We start from the raw sequence: 24,873 nt of genomic DNA on the forward strand, positions 1-24,873 counted from the left end.
GGAGCATTGCACGGGGCTGGGGACCCCCCTGGAGCATTACACGAGGCCAGGTCTCCCTCGGGACATCGCACGGGACCAAACACCCGCCCAGGGGAATTGCATGGGGCCGGATCCCCTGGGGTATCGCACACGGCCGGGCCTCCCCCAGTTCCTGCCCAGCTTCACCGCGGCTGCCCCCGGCAAGTGCGCGGGGCGGGGCGGGTGAAGCCGGGCCGGCCTGCCAGGGGAGGGGAGAACGTTCTGATTTGCATACCGCAGCCACTCGAGCCAATGAGAAGGCTCTGCGGGCGCCGTCGCCGAGACGGGCAGGCGGAGCGACCAATGAGACGCGGGAGGAGGGGCAGGGCGGTGGGGCGCGGCGGCCGGGGAGACTCGGCCGGCGCGGGGCCGCGGTGTCACTCGGAGCCGGGCGGCAGCGGCAGCGGCAGGTGGGTCCGTGCGTGGGGCTGGGGGCGTCTGCGTGGGCGCTGCATGGGGCTGGGGGAGAGACTCGGGGGTGCCTTGCGTGAGGCTGCCTGCTTCTGCGGGAAGTCTGTGTGGGGCTGGGGGCGGTGTGTGTGGCTGTGTGGGGCTGGAGAAATACTGTAGGTCTGTGTGCGGCTGGGGGGGATAGCGTGGGGCAGTATGGGGTTGGAGGGAGGCGTGCGTGGGGCTCCATGGGGGCCATTGGAGTCCTGCGTGGGGCTGCGGAGTCCCGTGGAGAAGGGGATGGTGTCCCCAGCTATTACTGCGGTGTGGGATGGGGGTCCCCACCCCAGTGCACGGATGTCTGAGGGGAGTTAATGCAGAGGTGCCCGAGTGTTGCTGGGGGCACTGGGATGCACTGGGATGGGGACGGGGGACGCGGTGGCATTGGCGGCACAGGATCACACCGGATGGGGGTTGGTGTCCCGCCATTTGTGCCAGCGGGACGGTGCTCAAGGGAGGGGATTTTTCTTTTTCCCACTTTTCCCTCACAAAATGAGTTTCCTGTGCTCAGCTAAAATGTTTCCTCTAATGCTGCCTACCAAAAATACTCTATAGGGCATATGCATAAATGTGTAGTTTCATTGGCAGTAGGTGTAAGCAATTGCACAAGGTAAACGTGAATATTTTTTTAAGCTTCTGCTATTTTTCCCTCCTCTCCGGGTGCAAAACCTCTTTCAAAGCTTCTGTTTTTAGAATGCATATTTGGGTGAGCTTGCTCTTATCAAGAAAGAGTATTTTATGTGATGAGCTATAAGAGCTCATGGGCGATACATCCATCATTGGTGCATCCCTGGCCGGTGGTTTCCATGCTGCAGCTGTGTTTCTGTCCTCGCTGTGCTGTCATGCTAAGCAAATGGGGCCATGCTGCTGCCAGTGGAAAAAAGCCGGGGGGGGGGGGGGTGTGTGGAAGGCCAGGAGCTGATACTTGAGGGTTTTTAAGGTAGAGTGTAAACGATGTCTCTCCATAATGAGCTATTAAACTGTTGAGGTGGATTTGGGACATCACTGGGGCATCAAATCCAGCCTGGAAACTGGTATTACAAGTTAAAATGAAAAAAAAATAAAAAATTGAAGGCACAAATCGCTCCTTCTCTTAAAACGTGCACAAGTCATGTCCCTCCTGCCCCCTTCCCTGCCCTGCAAAGGGCCGGGGGGAAGAAAATCATTAAATCCCTCTGACAGAGTCTATATCTGGCTTTTATGGGGTGTTTTCCTGGAGATGCAGTGGGTTTGGGTCAGGTGGTGATGCTGCAGCTCGAAGATGCTTAGGTTTTATTTCCAACCTGGTACTCCAGAGATGGGACAAAACTGCAGGGAGGAGGGAAGAAACGCTGCCGAAGCAGAGGGAACAACAGCCGCTGCTGGCAAGGGGTTAACCAGGAGTATGGGGCTGGGCAGGAATAACTTTTCAGTGGTGTTGAGCCCAAAGGTGGGATGCTGGGGTCCTTGGTGGGGATGCTGGTCCTTGGCCCTGCAGTGTGATGGGTGATGACAGCAACCTCTGGGACGCAGGAGGAGGAAGGCGAGGGTGTGATGGAGCTGGGTGCTAATGGGAGCCAGAGGCAATGGGGTCCTGGTGGAGGAAGGGGTGGCCAGAGATGTCTTGGGGGGCTTGGGGTGATGAAGCAGGCAGGGCTTGTGCTGGAGAAGATATGTGATGGTGTGAGGAAAAAAAGCAGATTTCTGGGGAGTTAGTGGAGAAGTTACCACTTCTGCCAAGACTTGCTGGAAGGGACGACAGCACATGGCCTCTTCTGTGGGCTTGGAAGATGGAGCGGGACCAGTGCTGGAGTGGGCTCGGGGCAGAAGGCTGGCATGATGTGGGCCGCTCATGATGCCCATCCTGCCTGGAGCAGAGGTGTCTGCCAGGATGACAGCTTGTGCGATTATTTTTTCTTCTTTTTAAAAGAAAATAAAAGCAAATAATCGTAGCTTCCCAAGGTTGTATTTGCTGAGCATACGCTTGAATTACGTTGAGGTTCTTTCCCAGCACTGTTAAAGTGTCTCCCTGCTGGGACAAACCAGAAAATAAGGACAATTCCCAAGTGAAAACCAAACTGCATCCTTCAGGAACATCACTGCTGTGTAATTAGGCATGTTTTAATTACCGGCTTGCAGAAGGAGAAAGTTTGCTGTAAGGCTCGAGATGCTCAGCACCAAGACCACCCTCTGTCCGACCATGGCTCCCCAGGCTGGCTCAGGGGGAAAATATTCTATAAAGTATTTGGAGAATAATTTGTTCTCAGTTATTTATACTTTTATCCTATTTAATATTTCATTCTATTTTATATTCACTCTCAGTTATATATATTTATATAAAGTTGTTACAGCCCCTTGAGGGAGCTGCGGAGCTCGTACCAATCTCATGCATATCACAGGGAAATAACAAATCACTTAGCAAGGCTTTTTTTATTTTAATGCTGTATGTTTGTGGGCGTAAAGAAATGGCCACAAGTGCTCTAATGTATGAGTTGTTCATGTAACTTGTTTGTCATGGAGCCGACAAGCTTTTTCCAAAATCAGTAATTGTGGCTGAAATAAGGATTTCTGATTTTGCAAGTGAGTGTACTGGAAAATTAGGAAAATAGTAGTAAAGTAACTGTCAGAAGTGAAGAGATGGGATGATGAGGGACTGCAATTAAATCATCTTCTGCCTGTGATGTCCCCTGTTCATAAATAGTAGTATCACTCTTAGAAAATTAGCCTCATTGAAAGTATTCCTATTTCAAGTATTTTTTTTATTTATGTTAAATTTAATCACATAATTCAATAAAACAAGCCCTAGGAGGCACGGCCTTGCAAATAACATCTGGGATGTGACTCCTGTCCCGGTGAGGAGCCCTAGCGAGATGCAGGGTCCCTCCCCGTCATCGAGTGATGCACGTGTGTGTGTGTGCGCACACATGTATGCACAGTTGGTACATGCATGCTTCTGCTCCTCTGGGCTGGCGGGGACGAGGGTGACCCGGCAGCGGTGCAGCATCATCCCCAAAGCCACAGCATCCTTGGCAGCCTCCTGCCCCGCCGCCCCAGGGCTGAGCTCCCTGCATCTCGCAGCATCCCCCAGCGATGGCAGCGGCGGTCCTGGTCTCCCTCCATCAACTTGGCCGCTCATGGTGTTTCCTTGTCCTCTCCAAGAAATTCCAGTTTGGCGTGGCAACAGGCTGGTGTTTCACAACATGCTGGGAATTGCCGTTTGCCCAATATAATTTGGCATTTATAGACCATCGTGAGGCACACGTGCCTTCAAAAAAGGTCTTGGGTGCTGGGTTATTTCTGGGTGTGTGGCACTGCCGGCAGCAATGCTGGATGCCGAGTTGGGGATCCCCTCTGGAATTTGGCACCAGGGCTCTCAAGATGCTGCCAAGCTCTTGTGTGTGGGGAATAAGTGATTAAATACAGCATTTCCACTGCTGGGGGGTTGCTGTCGTTTAGGGTCACCTGGCTGAAAGTTTGTTGGAGAAACCCCTAAATCTGTTGGAAGCAATGAGATGCTTTTAGAAATTAAAAAAAAAAAAAAATCCAAGTTTAATTGTCAGATTTATCCTGGAGAAAAGGCTAAATTTGAACAGAATTGGCAAACAAGGCGTTTCTTGTTTATTCCCATTTTGTATTTAGTTTAGTTTCCCTAAGCTGTCTCTTAAAATTGAATTTGCTTGGCGTTGGTGTAGCTGCTGCCAGGAGGATGCTCTGAGCCGCCCGTGGAGGGGGTGAGCTTTACTGGGGTGTGCTGTATGGGGAGGGGAACTTCACATTTACTAGCCAGAGGTGGAATATTTCTTTCCAGTGTCCCCAAAAGCCTGGCTGGGCCTGTTATCCCTAGTTGTTTTGACCAGGGGAGAAGACATGATGGAAAGGAGCCTGCTCATTTTTGATGGCAAAAAAAACCAGTTAGAGGGTGCCAGGGAGTGGGTAGTAGGATGTCAAGTACTTTCTCACTTTTTAAAGATGGTTTATATAACTGACTTGGCTATATTATTATTTTTTTTTTCCCTCCGGTTACATAATCCTAATTTATGAAAGCATTCGGAAATTGCATTCCCCGCTGTTACGTGAGTGTCTGTATATAATGGCCACTGAGCTTGTTAGGATGCTGTGCTTGGCCCCTCTGCCAGCTGTTTCCCAGGAATCTCAGGCAGGTGTGGAACAGCTAGTTATACACTTATTATTATTGTTATTATTTTTATATTTTTGCCATCAGTGAGGCTGTGTTAGCCCTTCCAGGAGCGGGATGGCTGCGGGCTGGTGCCTCTCTCCTTGCTGATGGAGAGCAGAGGCTTTGCTGCTGGTCCCAGCATTCTTGTTTTTTCCAGTATTTTTGGGATATGCCACTTGTGGCAGAGGCTTGTAATGATTTTTGTGGTGGGAACAGCTGAAATCTTCTCTGGGGCCGGGGCCGGCTTCAGGGGCAGGCAGGATACAAGCCATGGAGCATCACTGTGTAAAATCCTCAACCACATCCCATCCCTGGCACCTTCTCCCCTTGGAAGAGCAATAACCCATAAATGTTTATGGGCTTTTGCCTTCCCCAGTATATGTTTGTTGTTCAGAATAAAAGAGGGGAAAAAAAAATATTGCTTGGTTATTTCACATTAAAGTGGAGGGCGTTGTGTCTCTGGGTACCCACGCTGGAGGGGAATGGACCAGGGGCTGCTGGTGGGATGCTCACAAGAGGGTTGAATCCAAAGGAGCTTTATCCCTGTGATTTCTTATTTTGAAGCAACCTGAAAAACCACCAAGCAAGCATTTCCTCGCTGGTGCCTTGCTAGATAACCAGGAGAAGAGCCAGATGATTTTTAATGGGTTTATATTGTAAACTGGGGAAAAAAAACCCAAAACCTTTCTGAAAGTCTTTTGCATATTGCTGGTGTGGGTGCACTCGCCTCGCTCCTGGGGGATGCAGACAGGCTGAACCCATCTTGCTTTCTGTTGAAATATTTATTCTGGCAGGGAGCAGTGAGCTGTGAGCCGTCCTGCTTACTTTTCCTCTTGCTGCAGCTGAAACTTGAGGGCAGCCTCTTATTCAACATATTAAAAAAAAAAGGGGGGGGGGGGGAATTAGTTATGAGTTGGATCTTAACTAAAACCACTTCAGAAGCTTAAAAATACTAGCTAGGCAAAATGATTAAGCAAGTGTGACGGGAACACATACCGTTGTATTTAAGTTAACCGCACGCAGTAGTTTCCTTTTCTCCCTTCGTTATTCTCTTAATTGCTTAAAAACCTCCCTTTGCTGCTATAGCACCGATACCCTCTGGTCCTTGGGAGGTGGATTGGGATAAAGGCTACCGCATCCCTCACTGACATGTCCCGTGCTGGGAGGGGATGTGAGGCTATGGGGTGGATGGCACGGGGTTGTTCAGGAGGGTACCGGGGTCTCCATGGGCAGAATGAGTTAACCCTGGAGCAGCAACTGGCTGTAGATAAAGGAGACTAGGGAGTTTTCTTTGGTCCCCAGTGAGTCAAGGTTTGCCCTCGGCCTGATGGAGGTTCGTAAGGGTGCTGGGCGATTAAAGCAGCTCTGTTTGCATTTTGTTTTTTTGTTTGAATAAAAGTTGCCATGACTGCCCCACCGGGATGTTAGCTGCTTGCACAATGTGCATGCTAGGAAGTAAATCAATCCATGTGAGTCTCATTCAGCGATAATTTAAATTTTATGGCTTCCCCGTTTATTTTAAAGGAGGGGGGGAAAAGTCAAGTGGCCAGGATTTAAAAAAAAAAAAAAAAAAGTTAATTTTTAAATCAAGCTGTAATGTATGAGTGTGAGAAATGGCACTCGATGTCTGCATCCTTATGTGTTGGGATGGAGCTGAGGATTATGTGGAGCTGCCCTGTTGGGCTTAGGAAGGTCATGTTTTATTAGAAATCCCGATTTTAACTTCTTACCGACTCAAACACCATCTCCCTGGATCTCTGCTCCATAGGCTGGCGTTGCAGGCATCTGAAAACACCCTCGTCCAGGGAAAATCGTTCCTCTGGTCTTCCCTCTCCTGCTGCACGGGGACAGTTTGCACTAAGTAGGTATTTTATTAGAAAAAATAGTTTTCTCAATCGAGGGGGAAGCGAAACCACAGTGGGATGGTGGAGACACCCCAGCTGCTGTGCTAATTGGGTCATTCTTCGTTATCTGTCAGTGGGTGTGCTGGGGATGGGGGATGGAGGTGCATCCCCGTGCTGCTGCCTGGCTCGAAGGGCCGGGATTTGGGGTGATGCCAGCTGGGATTTGGGGTGATGCTGGCCAGGATTTGGGGCCCCGCGTCTCCCCCCTGTGCATTTAGATTCGCTGTTTTTTAGCCTGACCTTTGCATTTTAAAGAAACTCCCTCCCGTGTTGCAATTTGAAGCTTTTAGGGCTGTTGCGGTGCCATGGAAGCGAAAGCGCTTTGTGCTAAGTGGTTCTTAAAAACAAACCCCAGAGCAGTCAGCTCTTATTTTTCCAGCCTGTTAATTTTCATCCTGACTTTCAGCAATGGTCAATAAAAAAGTTGGACAGAATATAGCCCCGCCCCCCCTTTTTTTTTTAAGCTGATGTTAAGATGCTAAATGCTGTCTTATGGAAACAGCGAGTCAAAGCATCTTCCCGTGGCTGTGAGGAGCAAAGGAGCTGCCACAGGAGGTTTTGTCCATGGTCTCATTACCCCTTTCTGCCTATGCTGGAGAATGGTCTGTGGCTTAAAACCATCGTCTCAGTTCTCCCTTCTTCTTAAATCCTGTTTTGGAATAAAGCATATGTGGGTTTTTTATTTTATTATTTTATTTATTTTTTTTTTTTCGCTTCTTACCAGGTATTTGTGTGAAATCCCCACTGTGTTTCTGGGTGGGTGCCTCCCAGGACCCCACCCTGGACCTTCAAACCTTCTCTAGCAATTGCATGCTGGCAAGGTGAGACCCCTCAACCCCACCCCACCCCAGCCTTTCTTTCCCTCCCTTCCTTTCCCCTCCCATGAGCCTCTGGGAGGGATCTGCAACGTGAAGTTCTCATTTGGAGCTGGCAAATTCCTGCTATGCCGATTTCTAGGAAACGTGGCTCGGGATCGTGTGCTTGGTAAAACCCTAGGATGTGTGATACCTGTCTGTCCTCAGCCTGGGGTTGGACATCTGCATCCTGTTCTCCGCTCTGAATTTTCTCATGTTTCTCCGGGCTGGAAGTTAGCAACATCCATGCGGAGAGGGGATTGTAAAAATAAATGGCTTGTTTTTATGGCGTGGATTTCTGCGCATCATGTGCTGGTGTCGTATGGTGTGCATCCTCCCGGAGCAGTGTTTTTGTTGAAAAGATCATCGTTTGAAAGGCACGTGCAGGGGAAAGGGCTTCAAGATGCTCCTGTTGCAGGTCACAATTGCTCGGTTTCCCACGAGCATATGTCTGGCGTTGCTTGCAGACAACCTGAAAAACACACAGACAGACAGCCTGAAAAACACACAGCGCTCAGAGGATAACAAAGGTGGGGAAGACACCAGACACTGCACAGCTTAAAAAGAGGAAAAAAGCGCCTTTTGTCATACCTGCTTTTAAAAAAAAAATAGACAAAAAAAGCTCAGAATTCATTTTTCTGAAGCAGCAGCTGAATTAATGTCTGATTGTATGGAGGTGCTAAAATTGAGGTCAAAGCCGTAGCACTGCCTGGCTGTGTTGGGCTGTGCAGGTGGGTGCTCTGCCCGGGCAGCCTGTGCCTGCTGCAGGTGGCTTAATTGCACGTGGGCATCGATTGTGACTTAATTGCTCATGGGCATCCATCGAGGCTTCGTTTGTTCATGAGCGTTAATCATGATGATGCCGCTCTCTGTTTGGAGGAGGGAAATGATATTTGCAACTGCTTGCACTGGCGTGCAGGGCAGCGTTTGGGGAGACAGTGGATTTGCAAGAAGGAAAGATGCAGCAGTTGTTGCTTTTGATCAATTCAAGGAGTTTATATTAGTTTAGTGGGCCTGAGAACAGGCATGCGCTGGTGCTGTGGGTCGGGATGTGCTGGTCCGAGTGAAGCACGTGTTGTGAATGCGTAGGAGTCTTCTGAACTCGCAAGCCTCCTCCTTTGCTCAGCTAGAAGCTCTTTAATGTATTTCATATTAATTAACACTGAAATAGTTGCACTTGAAGGAGAGATTGTGTCCAGGTGTCAAAACCTCTGGATTTTAAAGCTTGTTTATTATAGCTCTTAAATTACAGATTAAACAGCTACACTGAATTTTCAGATCGTCCAGTAGAGTGGGGACTGATTAAAAGCAAACAAGTGAAAACCCCAAACCCTTTCCTTTAGCTCTGAGGCATAACTTGGCCCTTTCTCAGGGCCTGGGGAGGGTGGAGGTGACGGCTCTGGGTCCCTCTGGCTGCAAAGCTCTGGGTCCCTACAGCTGCAAGGCAGCCCTGTGCCCAGCCACAAGGGCCCAGGCAGTGGCTGGAGGCATGGACCAGACCCCAGTGTTGGGCTCAGAGCTCGAGCAGAGGCTTTTTTGGGGGGTTTACAGGCTCCTGCAAGGGACTTTGCTTCAGGATGCGAAGAATCAAGCTGTGCAAAACCACCCCAAACTGTGCAAAACCGCCCTGTCGTGTGTGTGCACCTTTGCTGGGGCATTTCTTGAGTCACCTTCCCATTGCCTTTATTCTCTGTGCACGGAAATCCCTTCCCTCTTGGTGGCCTTTCAGCAATGCCCAATGCCTTGCAAATTGCTGCACCTTTTGGTGGAGGAGGACCCCCAGCGTGGGGGGGTTTAATCCTTCCCCACCCTCTATCCTCCTCCCACCCATCTGTATTTACACCCCAGGGAACCGAAGCAGCATGGGTGTTCGGAGGAGGGAGGATGATTTAGCCTGGGTTCATTTACAGACTTACAACATTAAGCTTGTGGGTATCAGCAACAGGAGAGCGGGATCTGCTTGGGGTGTCAGAAACACCCAAAGGCTTTTGCACGGGGTAATTAATTAATCCCCTCCCTGTATCCGGAGCACATGTGGTCCCACAATGAGAAGATTCAGGCTCTGACACCTCCAGCAAGCTTGCACAGCTCTTGGCGACAGTCCCCGGCTTGCTGGTATAAAATCTTGGGGAGTAGCAGATATTTTTTTTTTTCCCCTACAACTGTTTGTTTCAAATTAATTGGGATTTTGGACCCCAGCCAGCCTCCTTCTCTCCCTTGAAACCAGAGATAAGCGGGAGTAGCGTGGTCTTTTCTCTAACCTAGTTGGAGCTGTCTTCGCTGGACGGAGAAGTCTTAAGCTCTTTCATAACATGGACCACATCTTAATAGCCAGTCTTGTGGGCTCCATCCCTCCCACTGCTTTTGACGCAGAGCGTCTCCCCTCCCACTCGCCTTGGCTAGCTTCCCTGGATGACTCCATTAATTGCTTACGTAGAAAAATAATGAGAAGGATGCGTATGATGTATTTTTAGATGTCTCTTGGTGGGATTTAGCAACCGGCGAGCCGGAGCCAGCACCTCCCCATCTGTCTTCTGCATCCCAGTGGTGGCTGCTTGGTGGAGCTCGGGAGGTTCTGCCCCAGGAGGTGACACTTCCTTTGCAAGCTGCTCCCCTTTTTTCGGGCTCCTCCTGCTCATTGATAGATGGGTTATAGATGCTGCATCCCTGGTGCTGCACAGGATCTGTGCTGGGAAGCTCTGAGCCGGTGCTGGCAGCGTGCCCGTGCCATGATGGGCACCAACACCTCCTCGCTCATCTCCAAGAGGATGGCCATGGTGCAGGCATGGCAGAGTGGACCATGGTGGCTTGGAGACCATCTCAGTGCCCAAATCATAGAATAGTTTGGGTTGGAAGAGACCTTTAAAGGTCATCTAGTCCAACCACCCTGCAATGAGCAGGGACATCTTCAATTAGATCAGGTTGCTCAGAGCCCTTCCAACCTGACCTTGAATGTTTCCAGGGATGGGGCATGTACCACCTCTCTGGGCGACCTGTGCCAGTGTTTCACCACCCTCATTGTAAAAAATTTCTTCCAAAGTAACCGGTGGCATGTTTTCCACTGTATAAATACCTGCCAGATGATGAGTCTCACCACCAAAGTTGCTTTTTTTTAAGTGTTTTTTTTAGATGTTCCCATCTGAAACCTCAGCAGAGCAGGGGAAAGGGAGCAGATGCAAAATCTCATTAAATATTACCCCAAAGACTGTGATAATTGAGCATTGCAGCAAGTAGTTCCCGTATTTTTCTATTTCCTTCTTCCATGGTAGGGCTCTTTGTGTCTCGGTGGCTTCCTGTGCTGGGGGAGCCAGGCTCCAGCTCTTCCCTTTCCACCCGGGTGTGAGGAGCACAATTCTTCTTGCAGCACAACTTATCTGCCGTTGGAGCTGAAAACATCCTTTCTTTGCTCTTTTTGAATCCCCCAAATGAATGATTTCTCCTGCTGGTTAACATCAGCTTCCACACCAAAGACTGTGGGAAAATTTTGCAATTAGAGTGACTTTAATAGATCTGGTTTATGTCTTAAAAAACCCATCGCTTTCTAATTCTCCGTCACATGTTTCCTTGATTACATGTTGCACAGCAGTGTGGCTACCAAAATAGCCTTATGATCTGAAGGAAATCATCAGGAAATACGTTTTTTAAACCGTAGGCAATTCTCTTTTCACCAGGCACCATTGGAAAAAGTCTGCATTTGACATAAAACGTGGCTTTTCTAGCACCTCGGCTGCTCGCACGGTGACATTGGGAGCATGGTGCTCTAGCAGTTTGCCCAAAAATACCCAGTTTCTTAGAGTCTTGCTGTGTATTTTCTCTTTATCCACCCAAATAGTTGGGATTCTTTTGGTGTTGGGTTTGCTTTAGTTTTTGGAGAAGATACTTGCTGTGTGTTCAGGTTTTTCCGTGCAAGGTGATGCTTTGCTTGCCTGAGACTTGAAGCCTGCTCTCTCTTTTTGGGTTGTTCTTGGTGAGCAAGAGAAAGTGAGGTTTGCCTGGGGTTGAGGTGCTGCTTTCCGAATAAGAGAGTCCCTGATAAATAGGTAATTCCTTGTGGAAAATAATCTTAAACTGTATAAAATAACTCAAAAGGGAAATGATAGGCTGGTGCACATATTTCTAGCACCCATACCCAAGGGATGCCCACCTCTACGTGAGCCAGAAGGGATGGGTGAAGCTTGGTGGCCATCAGCCCTTTGCTTCTCTCCTGCAAGCACTTTCATCTCTCCTGGCTTCACCATTGCCCTTGGTGTCTGCTAATGTAGGTGCTTCAATGCTAGTCCTGCATCAACATGGGTGCTTGGTAGAGCATCACCGCAGAAGATCCCACTGATTTGAGTGCAGCACCCCAAGATGAGTTTCCACATTTTGCCTGGTGTCAGGAGTCAGTTGGCTGGCATGTGCATTACCTGCTGGTGCTTTTTTGGGTAAAACTCTTGCTGGGGGAGCCTCCCGGGGCAATGCCAGGGGTGTAATGTTGACCTAGGGAGGCTGAAGATGAAGGCTGGGACCTTCATGAGCATCCCTATTGCTGCAGCCAGATGAAGCCACGGGGCTGTCTCCTGTCCCCAGGCGGTGAGGATGGCTGGCGTTGCGCATCGGGGTTTCCTGTGCCCTGTGGTTCAGCAGAGCCTGGGTGGCCCCTGGGAAGGGATTTTCCGCTCTGCAGCTGGAGATGTGCTCAAAGCTTCCTGCCCTGGCCCGCAGCAGAGCGAGCTGCTTATTTTCTTTAACCCTTTCCTCTTACACCACCTCCTGTGGTCCTGGCAGGCTGAGGGGGTGCATGCCGTGTCTCCGCAGGTCCGGGGCTTATGCAAGGAGACCATGACCACTGATGAGGCCACCAAGAGCGAAGGGGAGGTGCAGGCGGTGGCTCTTGCTGAGCGTGGGGAGGACATTACACCGGCTCGAGACCGAGGGGTCCTGAAGGTGAGGGGGACTTCCAGGAGGGTCTTGCCTTTCTGCATTTTGGGGTGCGTGGTCATGTTGGTGGGCTGCATCCCCAGCCTTTGGGGTCCTGTAGTACTTCCAAGGCTGTAGGACTGATTTTTTTTTTTTTTTTTTTATTTGAAAGGCAAAGGAGATGAGCACCACTTGGAATAAAGAAGGATGGAGTGGTGTTTGAGACTGATGGATTCAGGCTGCTCAATGAATTTCACTGCTATTGTGTTCCTAATCAGATTATTAGCTGTAAATCCACAAAGCATTTCTGTGTGTGACTCACAGACATTAGAAAGAGCACATTACTGAGGTCATCCAGTCTGCTCCACAACCCCTTTTTCATATTCAGCGCCATTTCTGGATAGTTCTGCTCCCCAGCGCTTGCTTTTCTCCAGTTGAGTAGGACCTTTCCTCTAAGAATAGTATCCTCCCCTGTGCCATCCTCAGCTCGAGAACTGCTTGTTCCAGGCTGTAGCATTGAAAAAAAAGTGTTGACAAGAAGTGAGTAGTGAAATGACACACCCCTGCGAGTAAAATGCGTACGGACAGAAAGTGAGTGTAATTGCATTCACTTCAGGTTTTGAACCACGGAAATCCAGACACCTCTGCAAAGCACAGGCAGGTCTTTGCCCCCAGCCCTGTCCTGCTCTGTCACCGTGGCTCAGGTTTGGGATTTATTTTTAGGGGCTGATGGGAGGACAAATTCTATGACTCCCCCTCCAGCCTCCCTTTGCTTTAGAGCAGCACTGGGGTGTATATGGATGTGTGTATATATATTTTTATGTATATGCATGTATGTGTGTGTGTGTATATAAAAATGCATATGTTTGTGTATCTCTCTCTCTCTCTCTCCATATGCATCCTTAGCTGTCCCATAGCGTCCCTTCTCATGGGTGGTTTCTCTCTCTCAGATCATTAAACGACCCGGGAGCAAAGATGAGTCCCCCATGATTGGGGACAAGGTTTACGTCCACTACAAAGGCAAACTGGCCAACGGTAAAAAATTTGACTCCAGCCGCGATCGGAACGAGCCCTTTGTCTTCAGCTTGGGCAAGGGTGAGCCAGTCTGGGGCGTCCGTCCATGGGGATGCTTGAAGGCGAGATAATCCCGGGGGGGTGGGATGATCTTGGGAGGGTGGGACCCTGTCGCAGGACAGATGGACAGTGTCAGCCCTGCCTTAAGTGACTTCTGAGGGTGAGGTTTTTTGGGGTGCCATCCTCGCAGCACCCAGGCTGGTTTTTTTTCTGGGCTGCCGGTTGCTCCCTCCTGCCTGACATCTGCCTCTCTCCTAGGTCAGGTAATCAAAGCATGGGACATCGGGGTGGCTACCATGAAGAAGGGAGAGATCTGCTACTTGCTCTGCAAACCTGAGTATGCATACGGCTCTGCTGGAAATGCCCCCAAAATCCCCTCCAACGCGACCCTCTTTTTCGAGGCAAGTAATGCCAGTGAGCCAGCACGTGGATGAGCTTGCTTGCTCCCTTTCTGACTTGCCAGCCAGCTCAGAAATTAAAACAAAACAAAACAAAACAAAACAAAAACCCAAAAAAACCCACCAAAACCAAAAAAAACCAACCCAACAGAAAAACCAGCTTGGATTCCTGAAACGTGTCCCTTTGCTCCAGGAACCGCTGCCAGGGTTTTCTCAGAAATGTGTGTCTGAGCTGTGAGGCTGGGACTGAAACTCCAGCTGGTGAGAGCCCTCGTCCCGGGAAGGGGGGGAGTGGGCAGATTCCCGGTTTAAAAATGCACATGGGAAGGAGAAAGCGGCTGGGAAATGCCTCTGGGTGCTAAAAACCCATGAGTGCCATAGGGTGGCAGAAACTCAAGGTTTTTGCATGGTGCGCTTGCTGGGCAGGGCTCATTGGGCCAACGCAATGGGGCGGGAGGAATGGGTCTGTCCTAAATTAAGGCCTAGTCCTTCCAAGTCGAGTGGGGACTAAGCTGTGGGTCAGAGCTGGTCCTGTTGCAGAATGAAGGGGAAACTCCTGCCTGTGCTGGTCCCGGGCAGCTTTCACAGCATCTTCCAGCACCGGCTGTGTTGTACTCTTACAGGCTTAATAAATTTATTTTTACTGTTACTTTGTGTTATGCTTCAGGTACTGGATGTGTCCCAATTTCTAATAAATCGGGTGTATTATGCTGTGGCTTGGAGCTGGCTTTTATGGCCAACTTCTGCTCGTCAGCTGAATGGAGAATTAGCTGGCTTGGCTTTCCATCCAGAGGATGAACTGCTGCTATGTGGCTTTTCTGTTGTTTTTCTCCTCTCCTTCCCCGCTCCCCGAGCTCTGCCCCCCTTTTCTTTATTATTTTTATTAATTTTTTTTAGGTTGAATTGCTTGACTTCAAAGGTGAGGACTTGTTTGAGGATGGAGGGATAATCCGGAGGATCAAGAGGAAGGGAGAAGGTTACTCTAACCCTAATGAAGGTGCTACAGTGGAAAGTGAGTGCTGGTCCCTCTGGAGCCGGGGGGCTGGAGGGTTGAGCCTGCCCCAGAGTGGCCCTGCTTTCTTCTCCCTAGCAAGGAGCTGCTGGCACTGTATAGGTTGTAGGTGGCCATGCATCACGGTGGGATGCAGTTGCATCCATCCGGAGGCTGGACGGGATGGAGAGGAGCTGGGAGAGCAGCGGTTCGCTGTCTGCCCACGGATGCTGCTCCAAGCTCACCTTGGCATGGCCCCGGAGGTGGCTCTGCCAGAGCTGCTGGCTGGGAGGGTTGACTGGAAAACCTCAAGCCATGGGAGCAGCCAGGCAGTGATGGAGCGACCACTCGAATATAGCCTGCGCTCTGTTTTCTTAGTCATGTTGGCAAACACATCCCTGCAAGACCTGGTGCTGCTCAGCTAGCAGCTGGGGGAGGATCGAGGGAGAAAACTCCCGTGGGGGTTTGGGGCTCTGTGTTCTCCTCCGACCCTTCTGCATCCATCGCAGTGTCCAAGCCACTCTGGGATGCACCAGCTGCCAAAACCGCAGCTCTGCCTTGTCTCGAAAGTATCGGTAGCAGGGACATCTTCCCTTGATGGCATCCGTTGCTAAGTGTTTTGGGCACTGATGCAGGTGCTCGGCAGTTTCTTTGGCCTTGTTATTCCAACGTTGATCGTCATTTTGGTGGGTTTTATCGCATCTGCTGCAGAACGGAGCCTTGTCTTTTCCTTCCCTGCAGCTAGAGGACTGCTGCTGGTGGTGGGGGGAAGGAAATTAATACAGAGGGTTTGCTGAGGCCAGAGTGGTCCCAGCTGACATGGGAGGAGGAGGAGCTCGAGTCCCGTTGAGCTTTCCGCGTTCTGATCATGTTTCTGGAGCAGACATTTTGTGGGGCTGGACGGGAGAAGCCAGGCTCATTTTTTCTTTCCTTCCCTGGAACAACCTGGCCACAGACACAGAGCTCGCTCCGTATGGGAGGCATTTACTTTCTTTTCTCCCTTTCAGAGCTCCCGTACACAAAGATTAACTCCCTTTAGCAAAGGAGAAATTGACTCTGAGCTGTGACAGCTCGTAAAGCTCACCGCCTTGAACGGCTGGTTTTTCTGACAAGAAATGAGTTTTTGACTCAGCCTCTACTGTCTGCCTCTCCCACTGTGAGCATTGTAGCTGGGGACCAGCCACGAGCCGAGCTTCAAGCTGGCTCTGCTACCCCAAAAGTTAAACTAAAAGACTAAATATAATTGAAATCATCACAGATCTAGCGTTCCTCTTTATTTTGACTAGGTCTGAGGGTGTTACAAGCAGCGCCATGCCCAGTGCGGAGGATGGGGAGACCCCTGGTCCCTCTGTGGTTGTTCCCTTTGCAGCTCAAGGTTCTCATGAACATGCTGATGCTTTAATGGCTCAGGAGGTGGCTGAGGCAGGGAGGGGGGAGCACCAGCCAGGAATCATCTCTCTGAAAGGACATAAGGAGCCAAATAACAAGGCTCCTCGTACTCCTGAGGCCCCAAAGCTTGCTGCTGCTTTACGTGTTTCAAACGAAAGCGTCCATTGGAGCAAACACTGCGAGCATGAGCACACGTGTGGTCAGTCAGAATAATGGAGATTAATGCCCTCCGAGGCGATCTTGCGTAACTGGTGTTGCTTGTGCAGGGCAGAGATGGGGAACGTGGCGCTGATCCCGCCCGCAGCCCGCTTGTCGCGCCAGCCACTCCGTCCGCCGCCACCTGCTCCTGTGGCACTTAATTCATTTGGACCTGTACATTCCTGTACATCCGTATACATCCAGGGGCTGGAGACCCTTAAATATATCCCCGTGAGAGAGGATGAGGAGAAGCAGCACCAGGCAGCCTCGCAGTGAGCATTTTGGGTGCAAATAGGCGCTTTTTTTTTTTTTTTTTTTTTTTTTTTTTTTTTTTTTAACAAATGTAGTGCTATTTATGATGGGCCCTGTTGTGGGCATGGAGTGGCCGTGGGGACGGCATGGCAGCCGTGGGGACAGCATGGCAGCCTGCCCCGGGGCAAGACTGTGACCCAGGGGAGCAGCGATGGTTTATCTCAGCCATGTATTTGGGAGGTGCATCGCCGCTGGAATTAAGCTGGAAGAAACCAAGCTTCCAGAAGTGAGCATCTCCAGGCTGGAGTTTTGAAAGCATTTTTATAGGTTTTAAGTTTTATAGAGCCTAATTCACAGTTCCGGTCCCTAAAACACGGGCTGCAATTGAAATCTGGTATTCCAGCTTCTGTTACAACCTTTCCCCCCCACCCCTCCTCCTTCTTCATTTTTAATCTGAGTACAAATTGCTGTCAGCACATCAAGTTCATGTGCCAGCCGCACTCGGTACACTCTGTTCTCAGCTCTTCAAAAACAAAATCGCTGCAGGCACCGAGAGAACAATAAGTCAGGGCTGCAACCAGAGTGATGTTCCTTCAGCAGTTTTTTTTTCCCTGTAATCCAAGAGTGGCTGCAATCAGCTGACCTGCTCCTGGAAACCTGAGCAGAGATTTTCCCCCCTTTTACCTAGTGTATTTTATGTGCAATTAAAATAGAGCAAAACTATCCTCAAAGGGAAGAATCACAGCATCTTCCTGTGTCCTGTTTTAAAGCAGGATCTTCCCGTCGCTGCCACATCCCGCTGGGGACAGGGGACCTGGGAGAGCTGTAGTGCTGCTTTTGGGGTGAGGGATTATGGATCTGTACTTACTGGGAACATGCAGGGAGATGGCATGGTGCTGTGGGGTTGCTGGGTTACCTGTATTTTAGGCTGAATTTTCCACTTTTTTGCACCGAAGAAAATAGCCACCTTGGTTTTGGGTAGTGCAAAAATAGAGGTCAGCCCCAGAGGAACTGGATTTGCCTTTTGTCCTTGTTATGAGCTGGGTGAGCACACGCCAGCCTGAGCCTCGTGGTCACTGCATGCCAGTGGTGGATGCAGGATGCATCCTGGCATGCTGGCAAGCACATGAGCATCCTCTCGTCTACTGCACTTGAGTTCCAGCGTGGCTTTGGTGGCAGGAGGGGGGTGACGAGGCAGAGCTTGGAGTCCTGTCCCCACGGTGGGGAGAGCATCCTTGGGTTGTGTTACAGTGGTGGTTAACGCCCGAGGGATGGACCTGACCTGGGAACGGGGGTCTGCCTGCAGTCTCACTTAGTTCATGCGTCTCATCCTGGGGACGTTCCGTAGGTCCCAGGGCAGGAAAGTGTCCATGGGGCAGAGATGGGCAGGTTTCCTTCAGCCCAGGCTGCAGCTCTCCTGTACGGAGCCCAGACCCTCTTGGCTGTGTCCAGCACGGTGTCTGTTTCGACTTGTCCTTGTGCTTGCCTCCTGCTACCCCTGCCACTGGGAGGAGCTGCTAGGTGTCCTGCAATAGCTCGGGTCACATCCTGTTCTCTCTGCTCTGCAGCGAGCAAAGGTAAAGCTCGCGTCCTTCCAGGCTGGAAAGCCTTTAAGCACAGTTGTGACAACGTTAATGCCTACTGTGAATTTTTCCTCTTAAAAAACGTTTTTTGTTTGTTTCAGCTTTTTTTTAACAGTACATAGGAGTTCCTTATGAAATTGCATTTACTTTATACCTGCCTGCATGTGTATGCCTTGTACCTTGCAAGCAGAGTGCAGAGAACATAAAACTGTCCCCAAAGCCTGGAACATCTTCAGGACTGAATAAATAAAGAATAATCTTGCTGTGGAAACCCAGCCAGGAGTACCAGGTGGCGAATGTGCCAGGTACCCGGTGTCCGCTCCGGCTGTGCTTCTGCCAGCATCTGGGGCTGGAACAGTGTGGTTATTGGTTGAAGACTAAAAAAAAAAAAAAAAAACGTTTATCTTGTACTTTGAGTTCTTACAGGCAGGAGAACATAGCCTTGTTTTCGAGGTAGAAGGCAAGGCAGTATAGCACTGTATAGAAGATTTGTAATCGCCGTGATAAACTGTGTGGCGGCGTGCCAGGAGCAATATCCAGTTCCAGTAAGACTTGACTTGTGCAGTTGAGTACGAGGGGAACATATTAGTCATGATGTTTATCTGTTGTCTGGTCCTTGGTTAGATGAGATATGCCTGTCCGGCTTTTCAGCAATGTTTCCAAGCCTTCCCCATCCCTCTCTGCTCACCAGAGGCTTCTCGGCTGCCCCCAGCCCCGTGTCTTCCCGCTTCCAGGGCTGGAGGTTTTGCTGGATTTTGGGAGATATGCTTTAAAAGATGCTTCCTTTGGAACCCACCTTGCCTTGGTTTGGGTGGCTCTGGGTGCAATCCTGCCCCATGCCCTCTCGCCCCGCTGCAGTTCACCTGGAGGGATTCTGCGGCGGCACCAGATTTGACTGCAAAGACGTGAAATTTGTCGTGGGTGAAGGGGAGGACCATGACATCCCCATCGGCATCGACAAAGCCCTGGAGAAGATGCAGAGGGGAGAGCACTGCGTCCTCTACCTCGGGCCACGGTAAGGAGCATTCCCACAGGGATGCTGTCTAGTTTTAGGCTTCCAGCATCTGAGGTCATTTTAGCACTGGCGGAAGATGGCGATCCTGAAAATAGGACTCTCCAAGAGAGCCTCGGGTTAGCAATGCCAGCAGGGATGGCAAGAGTGACCAGGGGCATGTAGGCAGGAATGTCGAGATGCTTTAAAAAAATGAGGTAAAAGGCGTTTATCCGGGTCCTGTGGCTGAAAGGAAAATGTCTCCCTGGAAATCGCCAGGGCTGGGTCCTTCCACTGGAGAGAAACCTGTATAAATAGACAGATTTGATGTATCCAGAGAGGATGATTCCCAATACATAATGCATTGTACATTGTCAGATATCTTTGCTCGTGGAGAACAACATCACCCTGACCCCAAAGCGTTAGAAAGCTGCAGGCGTGGAGCTGGGTGTGAAACCAGAATTAGTAACCTGGGTCTGTGTTTATAGCCAAATGCTGCCAAAATGAAGATTTTTCCACCCCCCCCCTGCTGTGATAGCTCCTTTCTACCCTTTCAGGTATGGCTTTGGTGAGGCAGGGAAGCCGAAATATGGCATCCAGGCGAACGCAGAGCTGGTGTACGAGGTTACGCTGAAAAGCTTTGAAAAGGTGAGGGTAGGAGCGTGCTGGTCCCTTCCCAGGTTATGGGAACGCTGGTCCCTTTGCAGCGTCCACCCTTTGTCCCTGGCGTGGCTGCAGCCTGGCCCCTGCTGAAGTGGATACGTCACCAAGGATCTCTGTGTTCTTAATTTGTCCTCCTCTGCTCGTTTGTTTTATTTTTCTGGCTGGGGTCCAACATTGGTTCTCTTACTTGTTCCTAGCCTTGTTCCTTTCCTACTATTTTTTCCCCTTTATTTTTTTTTCCCTTTTATTTTTTTTCCCTTATTCCCTTTTATTTTTTTTCCCTTTTATTTTTTTCCCTTTTATTTTTTTTCCCTTTTATTTTTTTTCCCTTTTATTTTTTTTCCCTTTTATTTTTTTCCCTTTTATTTTTTTTCCCTTTTATTTTTTTTTCCCTTTTATTTTTTTTTCCCTTTTATTTTTTTTTCCCTTTTATTTTTTTTTCCCTTTTATTTTTTTCCTTTCCGTTTATTTTTTTTCCCTTTCCTTTTATTCCCCTCGCCCCCCCCCCCCCGCCTCCCCTGGGCTGCACAGATGAAAGCTGGTGTGTCTGGCCAGCTGGCCCCGAGGAGCTCAGCTGGCATGCCAAGCTGGCTGTGCCTGTGGGGAGGCTGGGGACGGGATGCAGGAGATGCCCATGGGATGGGGCAGGTGCTGCTGTGCCGCATCCCCGACTGGGTCCCCTCCCCACCCCATCACCCTGGCCGGAGCGAGACCCACTGCATCCCTTCTCTGCTGAGGGATGTCTCTCCCCACCCTCCTCTTCCCTTTTTGGGGTTTATTTTTGTCAGGGTTTTTCCTACTGTGGGGTTGTGGTGGACAAACCACCTTGCTTGGGGTGAAGTCGTGAACCTGGTGGGGGTTTCTCTGTTGTAAAGGGCTCCAGGTCTGCACCTCCACTGTGCTCTGGGTGTCTCCTTGTCCCCAGCCTCTCAAATTAAAAAAGCTGCCAGACCTGCCCTCTGTAATACTGCCCTGAGGAGCCCCACTCCTTAACAAGCAATCCTAGAAAGCCATGTGGTTCTGCTGGTGCGGTAGGTTGCTGTGCTTCGTGCTCCACTGGGATTGCGCCGAGCGTTTATTTGCAGGCCAAGGAGTCGTGGGAGATGGACACCAAAGAGAAGCTGGAGCAGGCTGCCGTCGTCAAGGAGAAAGGCACAATGTACTTCAAGGTTTGTAAACTTGGGGATGGCGGAGGTGGAGCAAGGGAGCTGGAAATAAATTCGGGGTGACTGTTGGATATACGACTTAGCAGTCGTCAGTGTTGGAGAAGCTATGTCCTCCCAAACAGTGCTGGGGAAGGCAAGTCCTGCACTTTGTCTGCCTTTTTCTCACTCCCTGAGATACCTTGTCCTTTCCCAGTATTGCCTTGCCCGTGTGTGCTCCCTGCGGAGCAGGACGGCAGATTGGACTGTTCCCAGGGGTGGATGTGACCAGGGCTAATGCTGAGGGGCTTTGCGGTTCCCCTTCCCGGGCTGGGGCATTCTGATGCTCCTCTGCTCTGCACAGAGGAGGAACACAAGCTCTGACTTGGCTTTTCATAGGGGCTGCACACCAGCAGCTCCAGCCAAGCCCCGGTGTGGTTGTAGGTATTTGGCATCCTCCTTCCTTCATTTATTTATTTAACACGCTGCATTAAACTCATAACCTGTTTGCAGGATGTTTTGGGAGCAGACCGAGCATTGTTGTTGGGGGTTCCTCTAGCCTCTTCTTCTTTGCTCCATCCCAGGAAGGCAAATACCTGCAGGCAGTGATTCAGTATAGGAAGATCGTGTCCTGGCTGGAAATGGAGTACGGCTTGTCTGAGAAAGAGTCAAAAGCCTCCGACTCCTTCCTCCTGGCTGCCTTCCTCAACCTGGCCATGTGCTACCTGAAGCTGCGAGAGTATGCCAAAGCCGTAGAGTGCTGCGATAAGGTAGAGGTGCACGAGCCTGGGCGTTGGAGCATCCTCTCCTCTTGCATGTTTTCACTGGGAGTTTGGGTTTTTTAGATTTCTTTTTGTATAAGAAGCGATTTCCAACCAGCAGTGGGATGGTGGCATCCCTTCTGCATCTTGGCGTCTCTGTGGATGCTGCGTGCTCAGAGACTGCAGGAGCAAAACTTCAAAGTCCACCTGGGCATGCACTTACAACAGCTTTTCTTCCAAAGCCAGATCCACATGAATGGATGCTGCATGGACCGACAGCCGTAGGATGCTGTTTGGGTCTGCCCAGGCTGGATCTGGGTGTTGGGTGCTGATCTGGGTACGACAGAGGCAGTCTCTGCCAGAGCTGCAGCGGATCTCCACATCCGTTGAGGGGTGAGATGGGGCTTTGCCAGTCCCTAAAAGAGCTGCAACCTTGTCTTTGTCAGGAAACTATTAATTCTTTTATAAAAGGCTTAAATTTAAGCATCTTGCACATGGGAAAGACAGTGAAGCTAGTTGCCTTAATCTAAAAGGTAAATAATCTCTGAGATGCATATGTGGCTTTTACTAAAGGACAATGATGTCATTGCTAAAGCAGGGAGACAAAACCACGTTTAATCCAGCTCCCTTGTCTCTGAGCTCTCCGTGCTCCTCTGGGCTCAGGTTTAGTTTTTACACCTGATTTCTTGTCTGTGGGTTTATCTCCCACCGACTCTGCCACTCTCGGGGGGATTTTAAGCAAGGAGAAATAACTAAACTATATTAATGATGTGCCAGCTGCTGATGGAGGTGAGTCAATTTTTGTTGAGCAAGATACAAGTGCTCTGGAGAATTGAAGCCACCTTGTCCTAATTTTGGCAGATTTAATGAGGCTTTAACCACAAGGGGGTCTTTGGGGGATCCCCAAGTTGCTAACAGGGACCTGTGTGTTTCCAGGCGCTAGGACTGGACCAGGACAACGAGAAGGGCTTGTACCGGAGGGGCGAAGCCAGGTTATTGATGAACGAGTTTGAGCTGGCAAAACGTGACTTTCAAAAAGTGCTGGAAGTGAATCCACAGAACAAAGCAGCGAAATCCCAGATCTCCGTCTGCCAGAAGAAGACGAAGGAGCACAATGAGCGGGACCGGAGGATCTATGCCAACATGTTTGCAAAGTTTGCGGAGAGGGATGCAAAGGTGCGTGTTGCCCATTTTTGGCCATCTAGCAGGCTGCGCTGAAGGATGCTCGGCAGGTTTGTGATGAGAAGGGATGGGTTAAAACCAGTTACATTATAGATCAGGTTGAGGCTGGAGGGATAGAGCCTGCTGCAATGGGAAGTGATTTGTTTCTTGGTCTCTCTTATGCAGAGACTGCTATCAGATGCTCAGTCATCAATAGAAGTATTTGCGATGTGGGCTCACGAGGGCTGATAACAGGGTTGGCATTTGTACATAATTTTGCTGTTCCCATCTAGTGACTGTTGACCTCTTGGTCATTGGTAAAATGAAAAGTCATCCTGTCTCTGGCAAGGCCAAGGGTACTTTGAGACATGATAGTATGGATTTCCTGAACCTGGTAAGGCAATAGCCTGCTCCTCTGCTCGTACGGGGAGATTGCTGTCTTGTAACAGGCTCTCATCCAAAATTCCTCTGCACAAAACCTGGTGTACTGTAATGAGAGAGGACACAGCTTTGCAAGCCATCTGCATGGGTCATTTTTAGTATAATCTCTTCTGAACTGGTGCCTGGAGGTTGAGGCTGTGGAATGAGTTACCAGTGCAGACCCTGGGGAGCAGTGTGCTGGGGTAACTGGCTCAGGGCAGGGAGCAGAGCCGCCCCGGCTGGCTGCTGGCACCATGGTGCATTGGCTCATGCAGCTGGCTGTGGTGAGGAGAGTCGCTGCTGGAGCAGATGTAAGGCTTTACTGTGCCTTAGCACTCCTCTCCTGCACCTGCTGGCCGGGCTGCACCCATGGCTGGGTGTATGGGCTGCACCTATGGCTCGGTCCCATATCTCCACTCCGATGCTGCTGCCTTGTCTCCTTGTCCCCCTCCTCTGTGCCCCTGCATCCATCTGTCTGGGCTCACCCTGCTTCCGTCGAGGTGGGTCACATCATTCCCAGGGGATCCCATACCTTCCCCAAAAGCTCTCTGAGCCAATGAGGTTTAACCTCTGCCAGCCGCTGAGCCAAGAAAACGGGAGCCTCTGGGGTGAGCCACAGTGGTCGATAGGCAGGGGGGAGCCAAGGAGAGGAATTTTGCCTGCCCTGCCAGGCTTGGTTGCCTGTACCCATCCCCAGCATCGCTATCACCTGTCTGCTGCTTCCTCCTCACTCCTGTTTCTCATCCATGTGCTTTATTTGCTATTTTGCAGGAAGCAGCTAGCAAAACCGGGGTCGAAAAAGCAGTGGAGAAAGCAGCTTGTGAAAAGGGACTGAAAACTCCTGGTGCTGAAGAAGAAGAGGCCGAAGGACACGTATGATGGAGGAGGAGGGGAAGGGAGAGCCTCTTGCCCTCGGCCCACGCAGAAAAAGGTTGCTGCCAGACCTCGGGACTCGCCAGTGTTTTCTTGTAAAGCTTGTTACAGTTTGTGTGATCGTGGAAGCAAAAAGCGCCTCACAAAGAGAAATGAACCCTGTCCCACCACCCTGGGTGCGCTCGGGGGCAGAACGGGAGTGGCGGGATGCCGTGGGACCACCGCACATGGAACAAATAGCTTTTTAACAGAGAGAAAGAGAAAAAAAAATAAATAAAAATTGAAACTCTTGGCTCCTGGGAGGTTTCCATAGACAGCTCATCCCGGCTCTTTTGGCTTCGTGTCGGCCCAGCATCCCAGGTCCTCCGTTATGAGCTGGGATGTGGGAGATGCTCCTTGTACGCTGCAGTGCTACCTCCAGTTGTATCTGGCACGCAACCGCGCTGCACCGCACCGGTGTCAGCACAGGGTGCTGCAGTGCCTCCGCCAGCCCCGAGCGTGGAGGGGAGCACCACCAGCACGGACACAGTTGGCTGCTGGAGCCCGCAGCTGGCTCACGAGGGACCCAGCACCCCAGAGCACCCGGCAGCTTGCTCACCTATGGGTGCTCACTGGGTTGGGGGGGAAATTGGTTTTCTCTCCTGGTGGCTTCTTGCCTGTGGCTGAAGGGGTTGCGATGCGGAGCCAGGCATGAGG

At 50.4% G+C, this 24,873-nt stretch overlaps 1 protein-coding gene across 5 annotated transcripts; it reads left to right on the forward strand.

The window, feature by feature from the left end:
- The first annotated feature begins 366 nt into the window (after positions 1 to 366).
- Positions 367 to 24,317, forward strand: FKBP5 (FKBP prolyl isomerase 5). Of its 5 annotated transcripts, none has more exons than XM_082330217.1 (13): positions 367 to 428; positions 6,393 to 6,485; positions 7,253 to 7,349; positions 12,150 to 12,308; positions 13,232 to 13,376; positions 13,614 to 13,756; positions 14,651 to 14,765; positions 19,025 to 19,181; positions 19,715 to 19,805; positions 20,906 to 20,989; positions 21,547 to 21,732; positions 22,660 to 22,899; positions 24,076 to 24,317. In XM_082330217.1, exons 4-13 carry the CDS (start codon positions 12,204 to 12,206, stop codon positions 24,181 to 24,183), a joined length of 1,374 nt encoding a protein of 457 aa, XP_082186343.1. In that variant the 5' UTR covers positions 367 to 428; positions 6,393 to 6,485; positions 7,253 to 7,349; positions 12,150 to 12,203; the 3' UTR covers positions 24,184 to 24,317. The 5 variants fall into 5 exon arrangements, with proteins under 5 accessions (XP_082186343.1, XP_082186342.1, XP_082186345.1 ...); XM_082330216.1 differs by having other exon boundaries at positions 12,180 to 12,308; XM_082330219.1 differs by lacking the exons at positions 367 to 428; positions 6,393 to 6,485; positions 7,253 to 7,349 and adding an exon at positions 12,454 to 12,821 and having other exon boundaries at positions 12,178 to 12,308.
- The last annotated feature ends 556 nt before the right edge of the window (positions 24,318 to 24,873 follow it).

Source organism: Platalea leucorodia (assembly GCF_965183815.1).
Source record: "Platalea leucorodia genome assembly, chromosome: 19".
Lineage (NCBI taxonomy): Eukaryota > Metazoa > Chordata > Aves > Pelecaniformes > Threskiornithidae > Platalea > Platalea leucorodia.